The sequence below is a fragment of the Suricata suricatta genome, chromosome 4 (genome assembly GCF_006229205.1).
Source record: "Suricata suricatta isolate VVHF042 chromosome 4, meerkat_22Aug2017_6uvM2_HiC, whole genome shotgun sequence".
Taxonomy (NCBI): domain Eukaryota; kingdom Metazoa; phylum Chordata; class Mammalia; order Carnivora; family Herpestidae; genus Suricata; species Suricata suricatta.
The window spans coordinates 90,615,319-90,634,341 of record NC_043703.1 but is presented as its reverse complement, the minus strand read 5'-3'; the positions used below and the strand labels follow the sequence as shown (position 1 = coordinate 90,634,341).

Genomic DNA, 19,023 nt, shown 5'->3' with positions numbered 1-19,023 from the left:
AAATAAAGAAATTATACCTATAAAGTGCTTAGCACATAATAAATCAATAAATATTTGGTATTATTCTTAGAACACAGGTGGGTACCAAAAATAATTTTTAATCCAGGAAAAAATATTTCATAATGGAATAGAACAGAAAATATCATTAAAAACATTTTTCCTATTTTAGTGGTGAATATATTTTCTGGGAAACCATGAGTAACTTGGCATATTTATCCACTTTCCACTGTATAAAACACATCTGAATAATCCCATCTCCTAGATCTGTCACAGGATCTAAGTCACAGTTTAAAAAAAAAAAAAAAGAAGAAGAAGAAGAAGAAGACAAAGAAGGAAGAAGAGAGAAAGAAGCCAGGACTACAAGAGCAATTTTGAAATAATGCTCCTCTCAATAGTCATTCACTGACAAAGAAAAAATGACATAATGACATAAACTAACAACCAAAAATCTGTTTGTAAATGTACTTATAGGAAAAAATGACACTTTTAAAATCTGAAAGATGGGCACTCCTAAAGAAATTTGTTGCAACATGCCTTCTAAAGGACAAGTGTTGCCATAAAATTTAGAACTTAAAGGTCAACTCACTGAAACCCAAATAACATAACTCCTGTTTAGTCCCCAAAGAAACCCAGAGAATACAGAATCAAGGGAATCAAGAAAATGTTAAGGAGGCTGTGGTCAATAGTGTGCTAACTGCTAAAAGGCTGATAAGGCAACACCTGGGAAGTATCCATGAGGTTTAGCAGCAAAAATATAGTTGGTGATCTTAACAAAGTCATTGTATGGAGTGGCTGGGACTGTGGAAAATACTAAATAAATCAGCACAATCTGGGAAATGATTTTCATAGAGAGGAACAAAAGACTAAGCATGAGTCACTAACTTTGAGTTAGAATAAACTTCCCTAGCTTGGGAGATCAAAGTTTGGATTTTCTTTTCAGATTATAATTCTTACTCTAATAGTGGTAAATAAAGCAAACTGATACTGGGGATTTATTCCACAGAGCTTATTACTGAATCATCCTTTGACTCAAAATAGTGAATAGAATAGTTTTAGCCTTTCCACCTAAAAGACGTTAAAGCACAAAAACTTAAGATGCCATATAGGAAAGTTTAAACTGAATGATGTTTTCCTAAATTTTATTAGAATACCTCTGTACAAAAAAAAATACTTCTGTACTAAGAGTTTCTCAGCTAGCAGGTGCCTGCCAAGCTCAGTTGGTGGAGTTGGTTGATCTCAAGGTTGTGAGTTTGAGCCCCAAATTGGGGATGGAGATTACTTATAAAAATAAAATCTTTTAAAAAACAAAACAGACTCTCAGCTAGCACTAGAATGATGATTTAACATTTTTTAAGTTGTTTTTTGTTTGTTTGTTTTGGTTTTGGGTTTTTTTTGTGGGCTTTTTTTTTTTGAGACAAAGGGTGAGAGTATGTTGAGTGGGGGAGGGGCAGATGGCGAGAGAATTTTAAGCAGGCTCCCTGGCCAGCCTGGAGCTTGACTCGAGCGAGGCTCCATCTCACAAAGGGGAGATCATGACCTGAGACAAAATCAATGGTCAGACACTTAACCAATTGATTTACCCAGGTGCCCCAAGATCTTTTTTAAAGATGTGATGCATGTGCCAGTCTCCATCCCAAAAGACAATGCTGACAAGGGTTTAAGAAACCACCTTGTAAGTTCTTCTGAGCAGTTATGGATGACCAGTCATATTATTTATCTATCCATCTAGACAGCACTACATAATGTAAGTCATCATATCAGAATGGCTAAAATCAAAACCAGAAGAAATAACAATATGGCGAGGATGTGGAGAAAAAGGAATCCTTGTGCCCTATTGAAGGAAATGCAACTGGTGCAGCCACTGTGGAAAACAGTATGGAGGTTCCTCAAAAAATTAAAAATAGAACTATCCTATGATCCAATAATTGCACTACTGGATATTTACCGACAGAATACAAAAACACAAAGTCAAAGTGATGTATGCATCCCTATGTTTATTGCAGCGTTATTTACAGCAGCCAAACTATGGAAGCAGCCCAAGTGTCCACTGATAGATGAATGGATAAAAAAGATGTTGTATACATATAAAATGGAATATTATTCAGCCATAAAAGGAATGAAATCTTGCCATTGGCAAAACATGGATGGATCTAGAGAGCATAATGCTAAGTGAAATAAGCCAGTCAGAGAAAAACAAATATCATATGATTTCACTCATATATGGAATTTAAAAAACAAAACAAAGAAACAAAGGAAAAAAAGAGACAAAACCCCCCCCAGACCTTTAATTATAGAGAACAAACAGATGATTAGCAGAGAGGAAGTGGGGGGGGGGGGCCGGTGAACAAAACAGGTGAAGGGGATTAGGAGTGTACTGGTCTCCGTGGGCACTGAGTGAGGTATGGAACTGTTGGATTATTATACTGTACACTTGAAACTATTCAACCGTCCTGGAATTAAATTTTTGTAAATGTTATAAATATCCTTTAAAAAAAGAAATATAATGTAAGTTATGTGTATAATTTAAAATTTTCTAGTAACCATATTTTTTTAACGTTTTTTATTTATTTTTGAGAGAGAGAGAGAGAGACAGAGTGAGCAGGGGAAGGTCAGAGAGAGAGGGAGATACAGAATCTGAAGCAGGCTCCAGGCTCTGAGTTAGCTGTCAGCACAGAGCCCGATGCGGGGCTCGAACCTACGAACCGTGAGATCATGACCTGAGCTGAAGCCAGATGCTTTGAGCCACCCAGGTGCCCCTCTAGTAACCATATTTAAAAAGCAAGAAGAAATAGATGTAATTAATTTTAATATATTCTATTTAATCTAATATCCAAAATGCTATTTCAGCATGTAACCAATGTAAAAATTATTGCTAAGACATCCTACATTCTTTTTTTCATACTTATTCTTTGAAATCCAGGTGTATTTTATTCCAACACATTTCAACTTGTACTAGCCTCATTCCAAGTGCTCAATAGTGATTTACGGCTATTGGTTGCCATATTGGGCAGTACAGGTCTAGAATCTAGATCCCCTGCAAACAGGAATATAAGTCTTCTTGTTCACAGATGTAATTTTGGCATACAGAAGAGCGTCTGGTGCAAAATGAGCCCTCAGTGAATATTTGTTGAATGAATGAACAAATGAATGAATTAATCCATGGGTTTTATATATATATATGCAAAAAAATTCCTATGACATAGATGAAATTTTAATTACATGACTAGAACTATTAAGAGAAGCATATAATTATATTAAACTTAATTCTAGCCCAGGTGATAGTTTAGCAATATACAGTTAGTCAATATAAATTATTAAATAGGTGCATACATTCAAATACAGTATAAACATGTTTTACTATCAATAGGGAACATTCTTCTATAACCACTTAAAACATGATTTTCTTAAACATTTAGTAAATTAAAATGCTGTCACACTCCTCTAGTAAAATCAAATAAATTATAGCTTTTCTATCTGGAATGAATGAACTTCACATTCATCAAATACACACAATGCTTACATATTTCATTAGATCTGCAAAGAAATGTTTTTTGGATTAACGTCCAATTCACACTAAAATTGGCAAAAGAATATGTCAAAAATAGCTTTAAAGCCCTGACAAAAAAGTGAAATTATGTTCTTTATTTTAAAAATGTTTACCCCCAAAAGTACTGAGATTATTTAATGTAAATGAAATATGCCCCACACAGGTCATGTTTAGTAGCAAAGGTTGCAGAAAAAAGCTTACCTTCTCAGCCAGAAGCTCTCTTATCTTGCTTGCTTGAACTCTAAACTTCATGAGCTGGGACTCCAGAGCCACACATCGTTCTTTCCAATCTACTGGTCCTTCCGTCTCAGTAAGCTCCGCCATATTTATTCTAGAAAAGAAGGCATCCAATGGCATACAAATCATTAGCCTTCAGGATAATTCATTGTGTCACCCTCTGTACACACTCACAGTACCATCTAATGATATGAACCATACACAAATTTTTGAATTCTAAGACAAATTCCAGAACTAGTTATATAGCTCATGGAAAAAACTTAGTGGGCGACAGAGGTCAGGTTTGGAGGCTCAATGTGTTATTTAACCTTTATATATAACGTATCCTTTTCAAGTGTCAGATTACCCAATCTAGAAAAAACAGGACACTGATAATAACAAACCTATATTCTTCATGAGTATGCTGTGAGGAAAAAATTAAATGCTGCTATTTTTAATAGCACTTTGGACAGTATAATAGCACCCTCTGAACACAGAGTACTAGTATTATTTTAGCTCTGCCTGATAGATAAACCATTGTTTTAATCTTCCCGCTTTACTACATTCCTAAAGTTACAGAATTATCACAATTTGATTCAATTGGTAGCATTATATAGAATAACCTAAGAAACTTCATTACTGGTGCTACAATTATAAGTTAGATTTACATTGCAATTATTACTTATCATCATCCTAAATATGTCTAGATCCAAAATCTCTTTTAAGCCAAAAATCCTTTGGCATATCTAACCAGGCAAAGTATTATGACCTTGCACACATTTGTATCATTTTTGTGGTCCAAGAAGAGAAAAGATATAAATATGAATTTGGACTTGCCTACAGTATGTAAATCTGGAATCAGTGTTTCCCTTAATATTAGCTTTCCTTTTGGGCGAGATTAATCCCAGGGAGAAGCACGGCAAGGTGGAAGCCAGTAGGCAAGGGAATTGGCTTTGAAATTTTGAAAGTCAAAAAAAACTACTCATTTTTTTCTGATTCTGAGATTCATAAATGTTGTTTTAAATGTGGATGTTTCATCAGGTCACTTGAATAAATGGCTTAATGATATATTTCTGGATTGCCCTTGCTATGAACAGGAAAATCTGTGTTAGGAATGGATCTCTTAAAGGAGCCAAGCCTTGGTCCCGGCGTACAGATGACAGCAAAGTTCTCAGAACCCCAGGATAGATCTACAGTTGAAGTGTATTGTTTTTTTGGTTCTAGAAACACGTGTCCCTCATACATTATCCAAGTTGACTTTCTCACTATTTAGTGTAATATAACCCTTCCTAAACCTACACCAGTTTGTAAAAATTTCATCTTGCTAAAAACCCACAGAAGATTATTTTCCTACTATAAATATTGTTTTATGCTTAAGCCAATTTTCATGTTAATACTGATATTATCATTCAATAATTTAGAAATAAATAAAAGCAGATTTGCTCTACAAAGGCTACAACTTTATTAAAAGCACCCCAACCATCTCAAAGCCTCCAGATGCTCCTAAGTTCTAGCCATAATTTAAGGGAAACTTATAATTGTAAAACTGGAAATCATTCTTTTTTTATTTCTTTGTTTTTAGAGAAGCCTCACAACATTGTTTTCTGTTTTCCCTAAGGACATTAGTCTTGTTAATGGTGTTTATCATCGCCCACACTAGCATTTACTATCAATGATTTAGAAATAGACAATGCAGTCAGTCACAAGGTTTTTCTCAATTCTGCTATGTCAGTTCTTTCCTCCTTAGCTTTAGAATGGACAAGGGAAAAAATATGGACTAAATATTATAAAATAAAAAGCTGTCCTGAAACAGACACTGGTAAGTCTTGAATCACTTGTATCTTTGTAGAGAAATGGAGAAACATTGTTAAGCAAGAAGAGTCTAATCCATGCTGGTGAGCTTTGCTCTACAATTAAAATAACTTGTGTATGTTCTATTGAAAATTTCTGCAGCTTTAAAAATAGCATAAAGGCAAAAAACCCCCCATAAAGATAGATATTTTACAACAGATAAAAATTAACCAATAATTTTTATTAATAAATAAAACCATGAACCATATTAATAGAATAATAGACCAAAACCACATGATCATTTCAATCAATGTAGGGGGAAAAAATCTGACAAAATTCAACACACTTTCATCACAAAAACATTCCATAAGCTAGCAATAGAAGGGAACTTCTTCAGCCTGATAAAAAGCACCTAGAAAAAGACCACAGCTAACATCACACTTAATGATAAATGACTGATCTGCCAAAGACCAGAAATAACACAAGAATGTCTGCTTTGCCACTTCTGTTCAACACTGTACTAGAGGTTCTAGCCAGGGCCATAAAATATAACAAAAAGAATCCAGTTTGAAAACTAAATCAAGGCATGCCTGGGTGGCTTAGACGGTTAAGCATCCAACTCTTGGTTCCAATTCAGGTCATGATCTCTGGGTTGTGAGTCTGAGCCCTGCATTGGGCTCCATGCTGATGGCATAGAACTTGCTTGGGATTCTCTCTCTCTCCCTTTCTCTCGGCCCCTCCCCTGCTCATGCTCTCTCTCTGTCAAAATAAATAAACAAACTTAAAAAAAAAAAAGAAAACCAAAGCTTTATTTTCAAATGTCATGATCTTGTATATAGAAAATTCTAGGGAATTCACAAAAAATCCTATTAGAACTACTTGAGTTCAGCAAGGTTTCAGGAAACCAGACCAATATACAATCAACCATATCAATGGTTTTTCTACTCATTAGCAAAAAAAAAAAAAAAATCAAAAAACAAAATCAAGAATATATTCCATGTACAATAGCATCAAAAGAACTAAATCCTAAAGAATAAATTTAACAAAAGAAGTGCAAAACTTGCACTAGGTAAACCACAAAATAACACTGAGAGAAATTAAACCTAAATAAATGAAAGCAATCCCATGTTCATCGATTAAAAGACTTAATGTTGTTAAGATGTCAATACTGCAAATGGATACAAACATTCAATTCAATCCCTCTCAAAATTCCAACTGTATTTTTGGGCAAAAAATGGCAAGCTGATCCTGAATTCATATGGAAATTCAAGGGATCCAGAATAGCCAAAAAAACAGAATTGCAGGACTCATATATCTCAATTTCAAAAATTGCAACAAAGCTACTGTAGTCAAAACTGTATGGTATTCCCATAAAGACAGACATATGATCAGTGGAATAAAATTGAGTCCAGAAATAAAACTTCAAATTTATAGTCAATTTTTTTTTAATTTGAAAGAAAGAGAGAATGTGAGAGGGAGAGATGGTCAGAAGAAGAGAGAGAGAAAGAGAGAGAAAGATTGAATCCTAAGTAGGCTCAACAATCAGCACAGAGCCTCATGCAGGGCTTGATTCTACAACCCTGGAATCATGACAAAATCAAGAGTCAGATGCTCTTGACTACCCAGGTACCTCTATAGTCAATTGATTTTTGACAAGGATGCCAAAATCATTCTGTGGAGAAAGAAGAGTCTTTTTAACAATGGTGCGAGACAGCTGGATATACACATGCAAAAGAATGAATTTGGACTCCTTCATCACAACATATACAAAAACTATCTCAAAATGGATCAAAGACCTGAATGTAAGAGTCAATGCTCTAAAACTCTTAGAAAAAAATATAGGCATAAATCTTTGTGACCTTAAATTAGGCAAGTTTCTTAGAGTTGACATCTAAAACATGAGTAATCAAAAAGCAAATAGATAAACTGGACTTAATCAAAATTAAAAACTTTTATTTCAAAGGACACCATCAAGAAAGTGAAAAGATGGGGCGCCTGGGTGGCTCAGTCAGTTGAGCGTCTGGCTTTAGCTCAGGTCATGATCTCATAGTTTGGGGTTTGAGCCCCACATCAGGCTCTGTGCTGACAGCTAGCTCAGAATCTGAAGCCTGCTTCTCCCTCTCTCTCTGACCCTCCCCTGATTGCACTGTCTCTGTCTGTCTCTCAAAAATAAATAAAAAACATTAAAATTTTTTTAAAAAAGAAAGTGAAAAGAAGCCACAGAAGGAAGAAAAGTATTTGCAAATCATGTATCTCAGAGACTTTTATCCAGAATATATAAAAAACTCTTACAACTCAACAATAAAAAACAAAACAGTTAAAAAGTAGGCAAAGGCTCTAAAGAGACACTTCTCTAAAGAATATATACAAATGGCCAAAAAGCACATGAAATGATATTCAACATCATTAGCTACTAAGGGAAACAACCACTGCACACAAATAAGATTGGTAAAATAATAAAGCCATAGTAACAAGTGTGGGTGAGGATGTGGAGAAATTGAAACCTTCGTACTTTGCTCTTGGGAATGTAAAAATGGTATAGATGCTTTGAAAAATAGTTTAACAGTTCCTCAAAAGTTTTAACATAAAGTTATCATATGATTCAGCAACTTCAATGCTAACTATACACCCAAGAGAATTGAATACTAAGTTCACACCAAAACTTGTACAAATATAAATGTTCATAGCAGCATTATTCAAATAGCCATAAAAGTGGAAACAATCCAAGTGTCCATCATCAGATGAATGGATAAAGAAAATGTGGTATATCCGTACAATGGAATATCACACAGCGACAAAAAAGGAACAAAGTACTAATACATGCTGTGACAATTATCCTAGATGCCAAGTGAAAGAAGCCTGACATAAAAGGGCACATATTACATGATTCCATTTACACAAAACAGGTAAATCCAAAAAAACAGAAGGTAAGTTAGTGGTTGCCAAAGGCTGTGAAGAGAGGGCAATGGTGATCAACAGCTAATGAGTTTGGGTTTCTTTTTTGAATTATCAGAATTATTCAGGGGGGACCTGGGTGGCTCAGTTGGTTGAGCGTCCAGCTTCAGCTCAGGTCATGGTCTCATGGTTCATGGGTTTGAACCCCACATCAGGCCACCAGGCTCTGTGCTGACAACCTGGAGCCTGCTTTAGATTCTGTGTCTCCCCCTCTCTCTGCCCCTCCCCTGCTCATTCTCTGTCTCTGTCTAGAATTAGATAGTGCTGATAGTGGCACAACCTTGTGAATATACTGAAAGTCACTGATACGTACACTTTAAAGGAGTAAATTTTATGGTTCACGAATTATACTTCAATTTTAAAAAGAGCATTTATTTACAAATGAGTAAAAGAAAAACAAATTGCATAGAGCTGATGAAATCACTATGTTGTACACCTGAAACCAATGTAATGTATCAGCTTTATTCAAATGAAAATAAAACTTTTAAAAAGAAGTAATGCAGATACAAATATTCTTATCGCACATTTATTTGCACAATTCTTCCCCATACATTTGTTGTCTTTTATAACCTTGTTTGTGATACAGACAAAGAAAAAATTTTATTTAAATATGTGGTAAAGTGTAACAGTCGTTTCCTTCTTGGAATCTGAGTTTTGTTTTACACTTTAGAAAGATCTTCCCCACTCCAAAATTAAAGAGTAAAAATTACTTTTTTTAAAGTAACAGTTTGTGTGAATGTATGCTCAACATCTACAAATTTAATGATCCATTGTTTGTAGTTATCCCTGCCAAGAAGTCCACCATCAACTCAAATAATTTCAAGGTAAATGTTAACCTCAAATATGGCAAGTTCATACATTTATCCTACCAAGACTACTTTGCTATGAAAATGACTTAATAAATAAATTCCAAGTTAAACATATCTATTCATATTTTTAGTTATGTTAATTATATATTCTACAATGAAGGAGCAGAACCTTAGTAATATTATTGAATTGGCATCTAATGTCTACATTCCCTACTAATAGGATCATAATTTAAAAAATTCAAAACTACAGATTGGCTGGCTAATGGTCCACCAAGAGGTCTAGACACCTGATTTCCTCATTTCATTCTGTAATTTCAGTTAGTACAAAGTAACTGTTGTGTTAATGCACCATCTTGAGTAAAGATTCTAACTTTGAACAACACCCACCATTCTTTTCCTTAACTATTGTACTACCTGTACAGCTTTCCTAAGTAACATTTCTAGATTTTGAATTTTAAAATAACCTTATCTTCACTGCAGTGCGGGGGGGGGGGGAGTCTTAGTTTTCCAAATACTACCCCACTCCCCCCGTGACTTTTGGAAATATTTACTGACACAAAATAAACTGTTTACAATTATGGAGTGAATGCTCTTTTCTCCGAATCTCTGACTTCCTGTTTCTCTTCCAAATCCCAAAAGAGAAAGAAAAAGAAAGGGAAGAATTCATCTATTTAGGCTTATCCTGATGAAGCTCAGTCTTAGCCCCTCACTTTCTTTAGTTCTCTCCTCTTACGGGATGGCTAACTTGGCCAGGTAACTGTATTTCTTTTCTAAAGCAGAAAGGCTGTCTTTCTTGACCACACTGAGGCATGCCTTGTTTAAGAAGCCTCCTGACCACCAAGCAGCCCCACTTGGGCTACGCCTGCCCTTCGGTGGCCCTGCATGGAGCGGCCGTGCTCCCCACTCCGCAGCTCCTCGGGGACACACGCGGCTGTGCGGTCGAGGCTCTCGACAGGCATTTCACAAAGAGAGCAGTGACCCGCAGGTAGCACAACACCAGAACTTGGACGCGTAAGTCGTTCACCTTGCTCTTTGCACAGAGTTTCGCACATCAAAATCGAGGGCTTCAACGTTCCGTCTAGTAAAAAGTGGTCTAATAACTTCAGGGCCGGCGCCGTTTCGCAGTAGGTCACCTAAGGGCACTTTGACATTCTGGCAACTCCAGGGAAAGAAAATGGTTCTTTCAACTCCTGAGAAGTTGCACCCAAGAGATCACAGCGCGGCTCCCAGGAAGCCGAGGCCGAGCCGAAGCATCCCCAGCTGTGCAAGGCCACCGGGTGCAGGGACGCGGGGCTGCTCGCGGGGGGCGCCCCTCCCCCCGCCAGGACCGCCCCCGCCTCGCCACACACCCTGCCCAGCGTTTTCAATCAAAATGTCACGGGAAACCAGGGGTCGAGGAGCCGCCGGCCACCGACCCCGGCCGAGACCCCCGTCCAGAAGGCAGCGAAGGGGGCGACGCCGACCGCTGGGGCTGCGACGCAAGGCGCGCGGGCGAGTCCCGCTCCATCCTGCCCCAGCCGGCTCCATCGCCCAGGTCCCTGCCCGCCGGCTCCGCCCGCCGCCCCCAACCTCCGCCCGCCGCCCCCAACCTCCGCCCGGCAAGCCCCCCGCGACGGCGGGCTCTCGAGGGGGCGGGGACCCTGGGCACTCGAGCCACTGGGCTCGCCCCTCAGCTCCGAGCCCTCCCTATCTGCCTACCTCTGCTGCGGGACCCCGGCTGCAGGGTCCCAGGTCGGCGCTGGGCTCCCGGAGCTCTCCGCCGGTGCCTGCCGCGCTCCGAGACCGGAGAGGGCGGGGGCAGGACTCCGCCTTCTCTTAGGACTGAAGGCCATAGTAGCCAATCGGATGCGCAGCCGACCGCCTGACGTCACTTGAGGGTGTGGCTACGACTTTGACTCCTCCTAGGCCCGGCCTCTGGAGGGAGTTCTGTCCTATACGGTCTGCCCCGAGTTTTCGCCATACCTATACAGCTCAGAGATTGTCTTAGCGGTCACCTCCCTTCCATTCTCTCTTCCCTGGCTCAGCATCCACCTGTTTGGTGTCCCAGCCTGAAGTCTCTCCTCTTGCCAATCCATCTTTCACCCGTCTTGCCAGGTTGACTGTCCTCAAGTGCCCTTTTGAGGTACACCCTGCCAAAAACCTTCATTGACTTTCTTTTGCTTGAATTACTGAGAACGGACTCCCCAGGCCTGTATTTGAGACCTACAACCTACTTTTCAAGTTTATTTTTCACAACTGCCCTTCACACCAGTCTTGCTGTGGACTTCCCCACCCCAGGGAAGACCATTTGGAAAGTTCACCTACTATTTCCTACGTCCCCTTTAAAAGTTCTCACTGTTCTCTAAGACACAGCGCAGATTATTTTCCCCATATAACCATGCCTGTCACTCCTCCTAGCAATAATCTCTTCTCTTGTTACTGCTCCCTGAGCATTTAGGTTTTTACTCCCCTTGGCACTTAGCTCATTCTGCTTTATGTACCGCTCCTTATCTCTCCATTAGAATGTGAGCTCTTTGAAACCAGGGCTTCATTTTCTTTCTTCTTGCAGCCTCCTCAGCACCCAGCACAGAGCACTTGGTAAGTAGATGAGTGATAATTTTAATCTAATTGGATTTTACATCCCAAGATGGGGTCTGGCAAGGACAATCTCAAGGGGGAAAATCAGAATACTAAATATCATGGGTAATCCTTCTGCAGGTCATAAAACTAGCTGAGACAAATTACTCTCTTTGGTTCATAGCTGGCCAATAAGAAATGTCAAAGGCTTTTTCCATTACCATCCCTTCTTCTTTTTAAAGCTTATCTCACCTTATATAGAAAATGCTTAAGAGATAGAGATTTACAAAGTTCCTTAGAGGGAAAGCAATAAGTGAGTACAACTAAAAGTCCAGTGAGCAAGTATCAAGCTTCCATATTTCTTCCAGATGAGCACTAATTTTGGACGGGATCCCAGACTACCCCCACACATCAAATTCCTTTTGCCTTCTGTGGGAGCTGATGATGCATATCATATGAAAAATTGTCTCCAAACAGCTTTGGCAAACAAACAGGCTGGACTGGGCTCATTTTACAGAGCATGCAGGAGTTAAATAAACAGAGTTTAAGTAACTTGCATAATTTAATGTAGCAAGTCAGTAGAGACCAAAGAACTAAGTGCAGGAGAAAGAATGCCAAAATAGAATCACTTCCGTTTGTGAGTCAGAATACTAAACAGACTAAGAGAGCTGAGTGAATAAAGTCACTCATGAAAAGAAGCTTTCTACACATGGCTGCCACCCTTGTAAATCTCAGCCAACATTTACTTACTGTCACCTTTTTCTAGAAACATGACAGACTGAATTTGTTTGGCTATGGTGAATACAGTGGAATGGCATCCTGTTTCTGGCTGTGCTAAGAAAAATACATGGTACAATGGAATATTATTTAGCAATAAAGAGAAATGAAGTATTTATAAATGCTACAAGATAGATAAATTTTGAAAGCGTTATGCTGGGGCGCCTGGATGGCTCAGTCGGTTGAGTGTTGAACTCTTGGTTTTGGCTCAGGTCATGATCCCAGAGTCGTGGCATCGAGCCCCATATTGGGCTCTGTGTTGAACGTGGAAACTGAGATTCTCTTTGTCTGTCTCTCTCTTTCTCCCTGTCTGTCCCTCTCCCTTGCTGACACACACTCTCTCTCTGAAATAAAAAATTGAAAAAAGAAAATATTATGCTAAATGAAAGAAGCCAGTCACAAAAGGTCACATTTTAGGTGATCTTATTTACATGAAATATCCAGAATTGACAAAGTTATAGAGCCAGGAAGTAGACAAGTGGTTGTGACGGGCTGGGGAAGATGGGAGTGATGGCTAAGGACAGAAGAGTTTCTTTGGGGAAATGAAAACATTTTAAAATTGGTGGTGATGATTGTACAACTCTATGAATATGCTAGTGGCCATCAACAGGTGCCGTTTAAATCAGCGAATTGTATGCTATGTGAATTAAATCTCAATAAAGCTGTTTTATAAAAGAAAAGTACATGTTAAATTTTATAGTTTTAGTATTAAGTAGCAGTAGTTGGAAAACATCTCTGACCAGCCTTCCTGAATGTTTATGGCATTCTGTACCTTCATAATATTTACCTCATTGTAATATAATATTTATTTGTGATTATGTGATTGCTTGTTTTCCCCCTCTTGAACTGTAATGAGAGCAGAAACTGTGTGGTTTTTCCTCTTTTTTTAAAAAAATTTTAGGGGCGCCTGGGAGGCTCAGTTGGTTCAGCAACCAGCTTCGGCTCAGGTCATGAACTCATGGTTCATGGGTTCGAGCCCCGCATCGGACTCTGCTGACAGATAGCTCAGAGCCTGGAGCCTCTCTTCGGATTCTGTGTCTCCCTCTCTCTCTGACCTTCCCCTGCTCAAGCTGTGTGTGTCTCTCTCTCTCTCAAAAATAAATAAAATTAAAAAAAAATAAAAAATAAAAAATAATTTAATTATTTTTGAGAAAGAGAGACATAGCATGGGGGGGTAGGGTGTAGAGAGAGGGAGACACAGAATCTGAAGCAGGCTCCAGGCTCTGAGATGTCAGCACGGAGCCTGACATGAGGCTCGAACTCATGGACCACGAGTTCATGACCTGAGCCAAAGTCGTAGGCTTAACTGACTAAGTCACCAGGTGCCCCTGGCTTTCCTCTTTAATATATATCCAGCATCTAGTGGATGGCATATAGTAGGTGCACAATAAATGAAATAAATGAATGAACAAAGGTGGTTATTAAGTACTTATAATATCCCAGGCACCATACTAGATTCTGAGGAATACAAAGATTAGCAAAACAAACACGGTTTCTGTCTTCAGAGAGTTGTGGTCCAGGGGAAGAGATGCACACTCATTAAATATTCACACAAGTAAATAATTACAAATTGCATTCAGTGTTCTAGAGGAAAAGCACAAAATGCTGCATGACTAATAAGGGGATCTTCCCTGGTCTTAGGAATCAGGAAGGCCTTCTTGGAGAGAATGACAGTTGAGCTGAGGCCTGAAGAAACCAGCCAGACAAAGGCAGGAGGATAATGGAAAGAGCATCCCAGGTTGCGGAAGCACGGGTACCAGGCCCTGTGGTGAGGAGGAGCCTGAGACATTGGAGGGACCTGGTGGAGGCCAGAGAGGCAGAAACAATGAGGCACATCGAGCAAGGGGAGAAGTAGAGGAGGAGGAAGCTACTGAAGAAAGAAGGCCAGACCACCTGGGGTCTCGAAGAACAAGACTTCTCAAACTTTACTGGTGATCTTGTTAAAATGCAGATTCAGACGCCAATAGGTCTGGGATAGGAAGCAAGATTCTGCAGTTCTAACTGGTTCCAGGACACACTTGGAGTAGCAAGGCTGTGACTAGAATTATTCCAGGAGCACTGGGAGTCCACTGTGTTTTAAACAGGGATGTGACAAGACCGGATAGGGCAAGAGCACGGAGGTAGATTAGAAAAAACACAAGTAGATTCAACGCAACCAGATGGGGAACTATTTCAGTCATTTGGATGAGAAATGGTGGCAGCTGGGTAGCCGAGGTTACAGAAAAATGTGGTAGGTGACCACAGCTGTGTTTTAGGAAGCTCTATGTAGCACACAGCAAGAAGAGTTAGGAGAGGGTGGAACAATTAGGAGCTAAGGGAGTACGTCAGTGAAGATCTGGGTGAGATCAGGATGAGAATGAAGTGGAGGCCATGGTGGAATAGAAAGGTTCTGGATGGAAGAGATAAAAATAGTAGGCAGGTGACACAATGCACCTAGCGTTCTTTCAAGTGCTTTAGCAAATGTAAACTCACGACTATTTTGCAATATGAGGACAGTTATTATTCCCATCTGACAGATGGGACAACTGAGGCACAAAGTTTAAATCACTGTCCTAAGGTTACACAGACATTATGTAATAGAACTGGGAATTCTGGTTTGACTGCACCCACTCCTGTATACTGCATCTAAACTTCTTTCAAAAAATTGAATCTACCAGGTCTAACAATTGATCTGAAGGATGGGAACAAAAGGGTCTGGGAGGTTTTGTGTAATCGGGAAATGATGGTACCATTAACCGAAGTAGAGAAGCAAGGAGAGAGGAATTAGGTAACAGGAAGAATAAGATTTGGCATAGATGTGCCAAGCACAACCTGAGATGCCAGTGAAACAGCCAGCAGGAGAGCCAGGAGAAAATTAGTCAGGCGAGGCTGGGGAGGAAGGTCTGGGTGTTCCCGTATATTTCAGGGTAATCTGCATAGAGGGGAGATTCTTGTGAATTTCAGAATGATTGCCCACTGCAGAGCCATTTGGCATACTGGGAGTGGAACAGAGAGGTTAGAAGGAGCAGGAATAAGGGAGCTGAGTAAATACTTGGGAAGAAAGGCCTGGTTCTTTAGTTTGATCACACTTAAAATCCTAAAGGGAGGAGACACTGACCCCCCACTTAGAATGAGCATGGGGCTGCTGGAACAGAGAAAGTGGAAACCCCAGTTCAGAAACTAGAATTCGCAGCACTTGGGGAAATATATCAATGACAAGGGGAAGAAGTTTGGGAAAAAGAAATAAAGCTGGCAGGAACAAGCTCTCACCAGCTGACTGGGATACAAGCCTGGAGCATGGGCTTGGACACTCCATGCTGTTTGTCTGTAGCCCAGGAAACCAGCAAATTCTGGGCACCAAAAAACCTGGCCTTCCTAGTGGAGATGGATAAGAGATGGCTGGGCTGCTGGTGTGTTCCCAGTACCCCGGTTGTAATGGCCTGCTCAATCCTTTGGGCCTGCAATGGAGGCAGGACCCTCTTCAACCTCACTTCACCTCACCAGGTAAACTGGACTCCCTGTATCATAGACTGGTGTGGGGAGAAGCTCACAGGTGGGTCCAGGTCAAGGCCAAGACTGGTGGAGGTAAGAATTTAATGGGCATCAGTAAGACCACAGAGAAAGAAAAAGTGTATACAGAGGAAAAAGAAAAGTGATGGGCAGAGCTTTGCAGATCAAGAGAAGAACCCCTGAAGCAGATTGAGGAGGGGTAGTCGGCCATGGCGTGGTCAGGACCCATGAAGCTGAAAACAAAGACACTACACATGAGAGTTACACAGGAAGACTATGACCCAGACAGTATAAGGGGCGCCTGGGTGGCTCAGTAGGTCAAGCGTCTGACTTCAGCTCAGGTCATGATCTCGCAGTCTGTGAGTTCAAGTCCCACACCGCGTCATCGGGCTCTGTGCTGACAGCTCAGAGCCTGGAGCCTGCTTCAGATTCTGTGTCTTCCTCTCTCTGCCCCTCCCCAGCTCATGCTCTGTGTCTGTTTCTCCCTTTCAAAAATAAACATTAAAAAATTAAGTCATCTTTATTTTTAAAGAAGCATTAAATGTGAACTGATGATTTATTCTTTTTGGGGTCAGTACCTACCAAGCAGTGGCAGCCATTCTGGTATAGATCCATATCACAACCAGTAACTAAAAATCTTCCCTCTCTCTTTTTATATTGCACAAAGGCTCAGCTTAAGCCAGAAGTAAAGGAACAAAAAACACAGCAAAACTGACCACGATGTCCCCTGACACTGACAATTAGAGCAAAGGACATTCTTGTGTGCTAGGTAATAATTGTACAATGATAAAGGATCCTTAGGGCACCTGGGTGGCTCAGTCGATCAAGCGTCTGACTTGGACTCAGGTCATGGTCTCCTGGTTCGTGGGTTCTAGCCTCGTGTCTGGCTGGCTCTGTGCCGACACCTCAGAGCTTGGAGTCTGCTTCTAAGTCTGTGTCTCCTCTCTCTCTCTGTCTGCCCCTCCTCTGCTCACATTCTGTCTCTCTCTCTCTTAAATAAAATAAACATTAATTTTTTTTAAAAAGACAAGAAAATTTTCCCTTAAAAAAAAAAAGGATCCTCAGAAGATTGGAAAAAGCAGAGGTGAACAGGATGGTAGCAAGCAGAGAATACTTAGTGAGAAGGTGGGGCTTGACCTGGGGAAAGATTTGGTGAAATCAGAAGGAACTGGTTACCTCAGTGGTGGGGTGGGGGTGGGTGAACCACTTGAGCCCAGGAGGCAATAGCCTGTATATGAATGAATGAATGAATGAATGAAGGTGGTATCCATGAGGTGGATTAAACCATCCTGCCCAACTGGAAGGAAAGAGGTTTGGCATCAGTTTACAGTCCAGTCCTGACAGCTGACATTGAGGTGTTGAGGAACAAGACCTACCACAACATTATCCAAAGTGTGTGCATCGCGTTTCTTCTGTCATTGCCTATGGGACAGGGGAGGGGTATAGCATGGATGTTTCAGAAACCCAGTGGGGCCACTGAAGAAGTATTTGATTGGCACTGAGCTGAATCAAGGACAATGGTAGTACACCCAGGCTATTGTAAGCTCGCGTGAAGCATTATTTGAAGGAGAGCAAATACGTGGCAGGAAAATCCCGAGTTGAATGAGAAGTGGGGAGATGAAGTAAGGGAAATGTACAAACTAGAGGGCTGCATATAGTGAAAGAAGAGGGCCAATGTTGTGTTGAACTCAAGAGGTGGGTTTACTCTGAGCCTAGTTGGAGTAATCTGAGATGATTTGGCAGCAACGTTTCGAGTGAACAATTGAAATGAAAAAGTAATTACTTGGATCCTTATCTGCAATAGTCTTTTCCTTCGCTTAACCAGATTCATATGGGACCCTGTACTTTGAACTTTAGTGCTGTTACCCTGTTGTATACTCAAATCAATATAAACACATTATTTTAGTTCCCCATAGCCATTTTTGTTTCCTGATTATAAAAACAATATACAGGGGTACCTGGGTGGCTCAGTCGGTTGAGTGTCTGACTTCGGCTCAGGTCATGATCTCACGGTTCGTGGGTTCGAGCCCCACATCAGGCTCTGTGCTGACAGCTAGCTCAGAGCCTGGAGCCTGCTTCAGATTGCGTCTCCCTCTCTCTCTGACCCTCCCCTGCTCACGCTCTCTCTCTCTGTCTCTCAAAAATAAATATTAAAAAAAGCAATATATATAAATTCATTTTCATTGGAAAATAAAAGAGGGAATCAAGAGGAAAATTTAAATAACCCATAATCCATCATTCATAAACACTATGATAGTGTTGCCTTTCCATTGGATGTTTAGTTCTACACACTACTTTCCCTTAATGAGATTTCCTTGTAAAAACTCTGCTGAATTCATTTTTGTCTTACTTTTACACTAAGATTCTATTGTGAGCGTTTTCTTTGTCATAGGTGTTGCTTAAAATCGTTTTTAATGACTAGCTAATATTCCACCATACAATTTTACCCTAATTTATTTAACCATTCTGTTGTTAATATTCAATTGGATTATTTCAAGTTTTCCCCTAGTATAAAAACATAACTGTTTCAATGTTTTTGTGTTTTCCAAATTTAATAGTCATTTGGTAGACTTTTTTCACAGCAGCTTTATTGAGATGTGCTTCTAACCTATTTAAAGTGTACAATTTGATGATTTTTAGTGTAGTCACAGATTTGTGCTGTTTAATTTTGTCTGCACCAAATCAGGAGATTCTGGTCAGCTCTGGATTAGCAAGAATTGGTGTTTGGCCCAGCTCTGGAGACACACAGCTAGCCAAGCTTCATTCTTATGGACCATTTCATCTTCAGAGGTTTTTCTCAATAGAAAATGGCACCTCTTCTAAGAGACACACCTGCTGCCTTCATGTTTCCTCCTTCTACACTAACTTGTACACTTAACTTAC

General features: G+C 40.1%; 1 protein-coding gene across 1 annotated transcript in view; it reads right to left on the bottom strand.

The window, feature by feature from the left end:
- PLEKHH2 (pleckstrin homology, MyTH4 and FERM domain containing H2) overlaps window positions 1-3,871 on the bottom strand; it is a 98,282-nt gene extending 94,411 nt beyond the window's left edge. Inside the window, exon 1 of the mRNA XM_029936217.1 lies at window positions 3,749-3,871. Within this exon, the coding sequence (XP_029792077.1) occupies window positions 3,749-3,871 (123 nt within the window). The remainder of the gene's footprint in view (window positions 1-3,748) is intronic.
- Window positions 3,872-19,023: the final 15,152 nt, after the last annotated feature.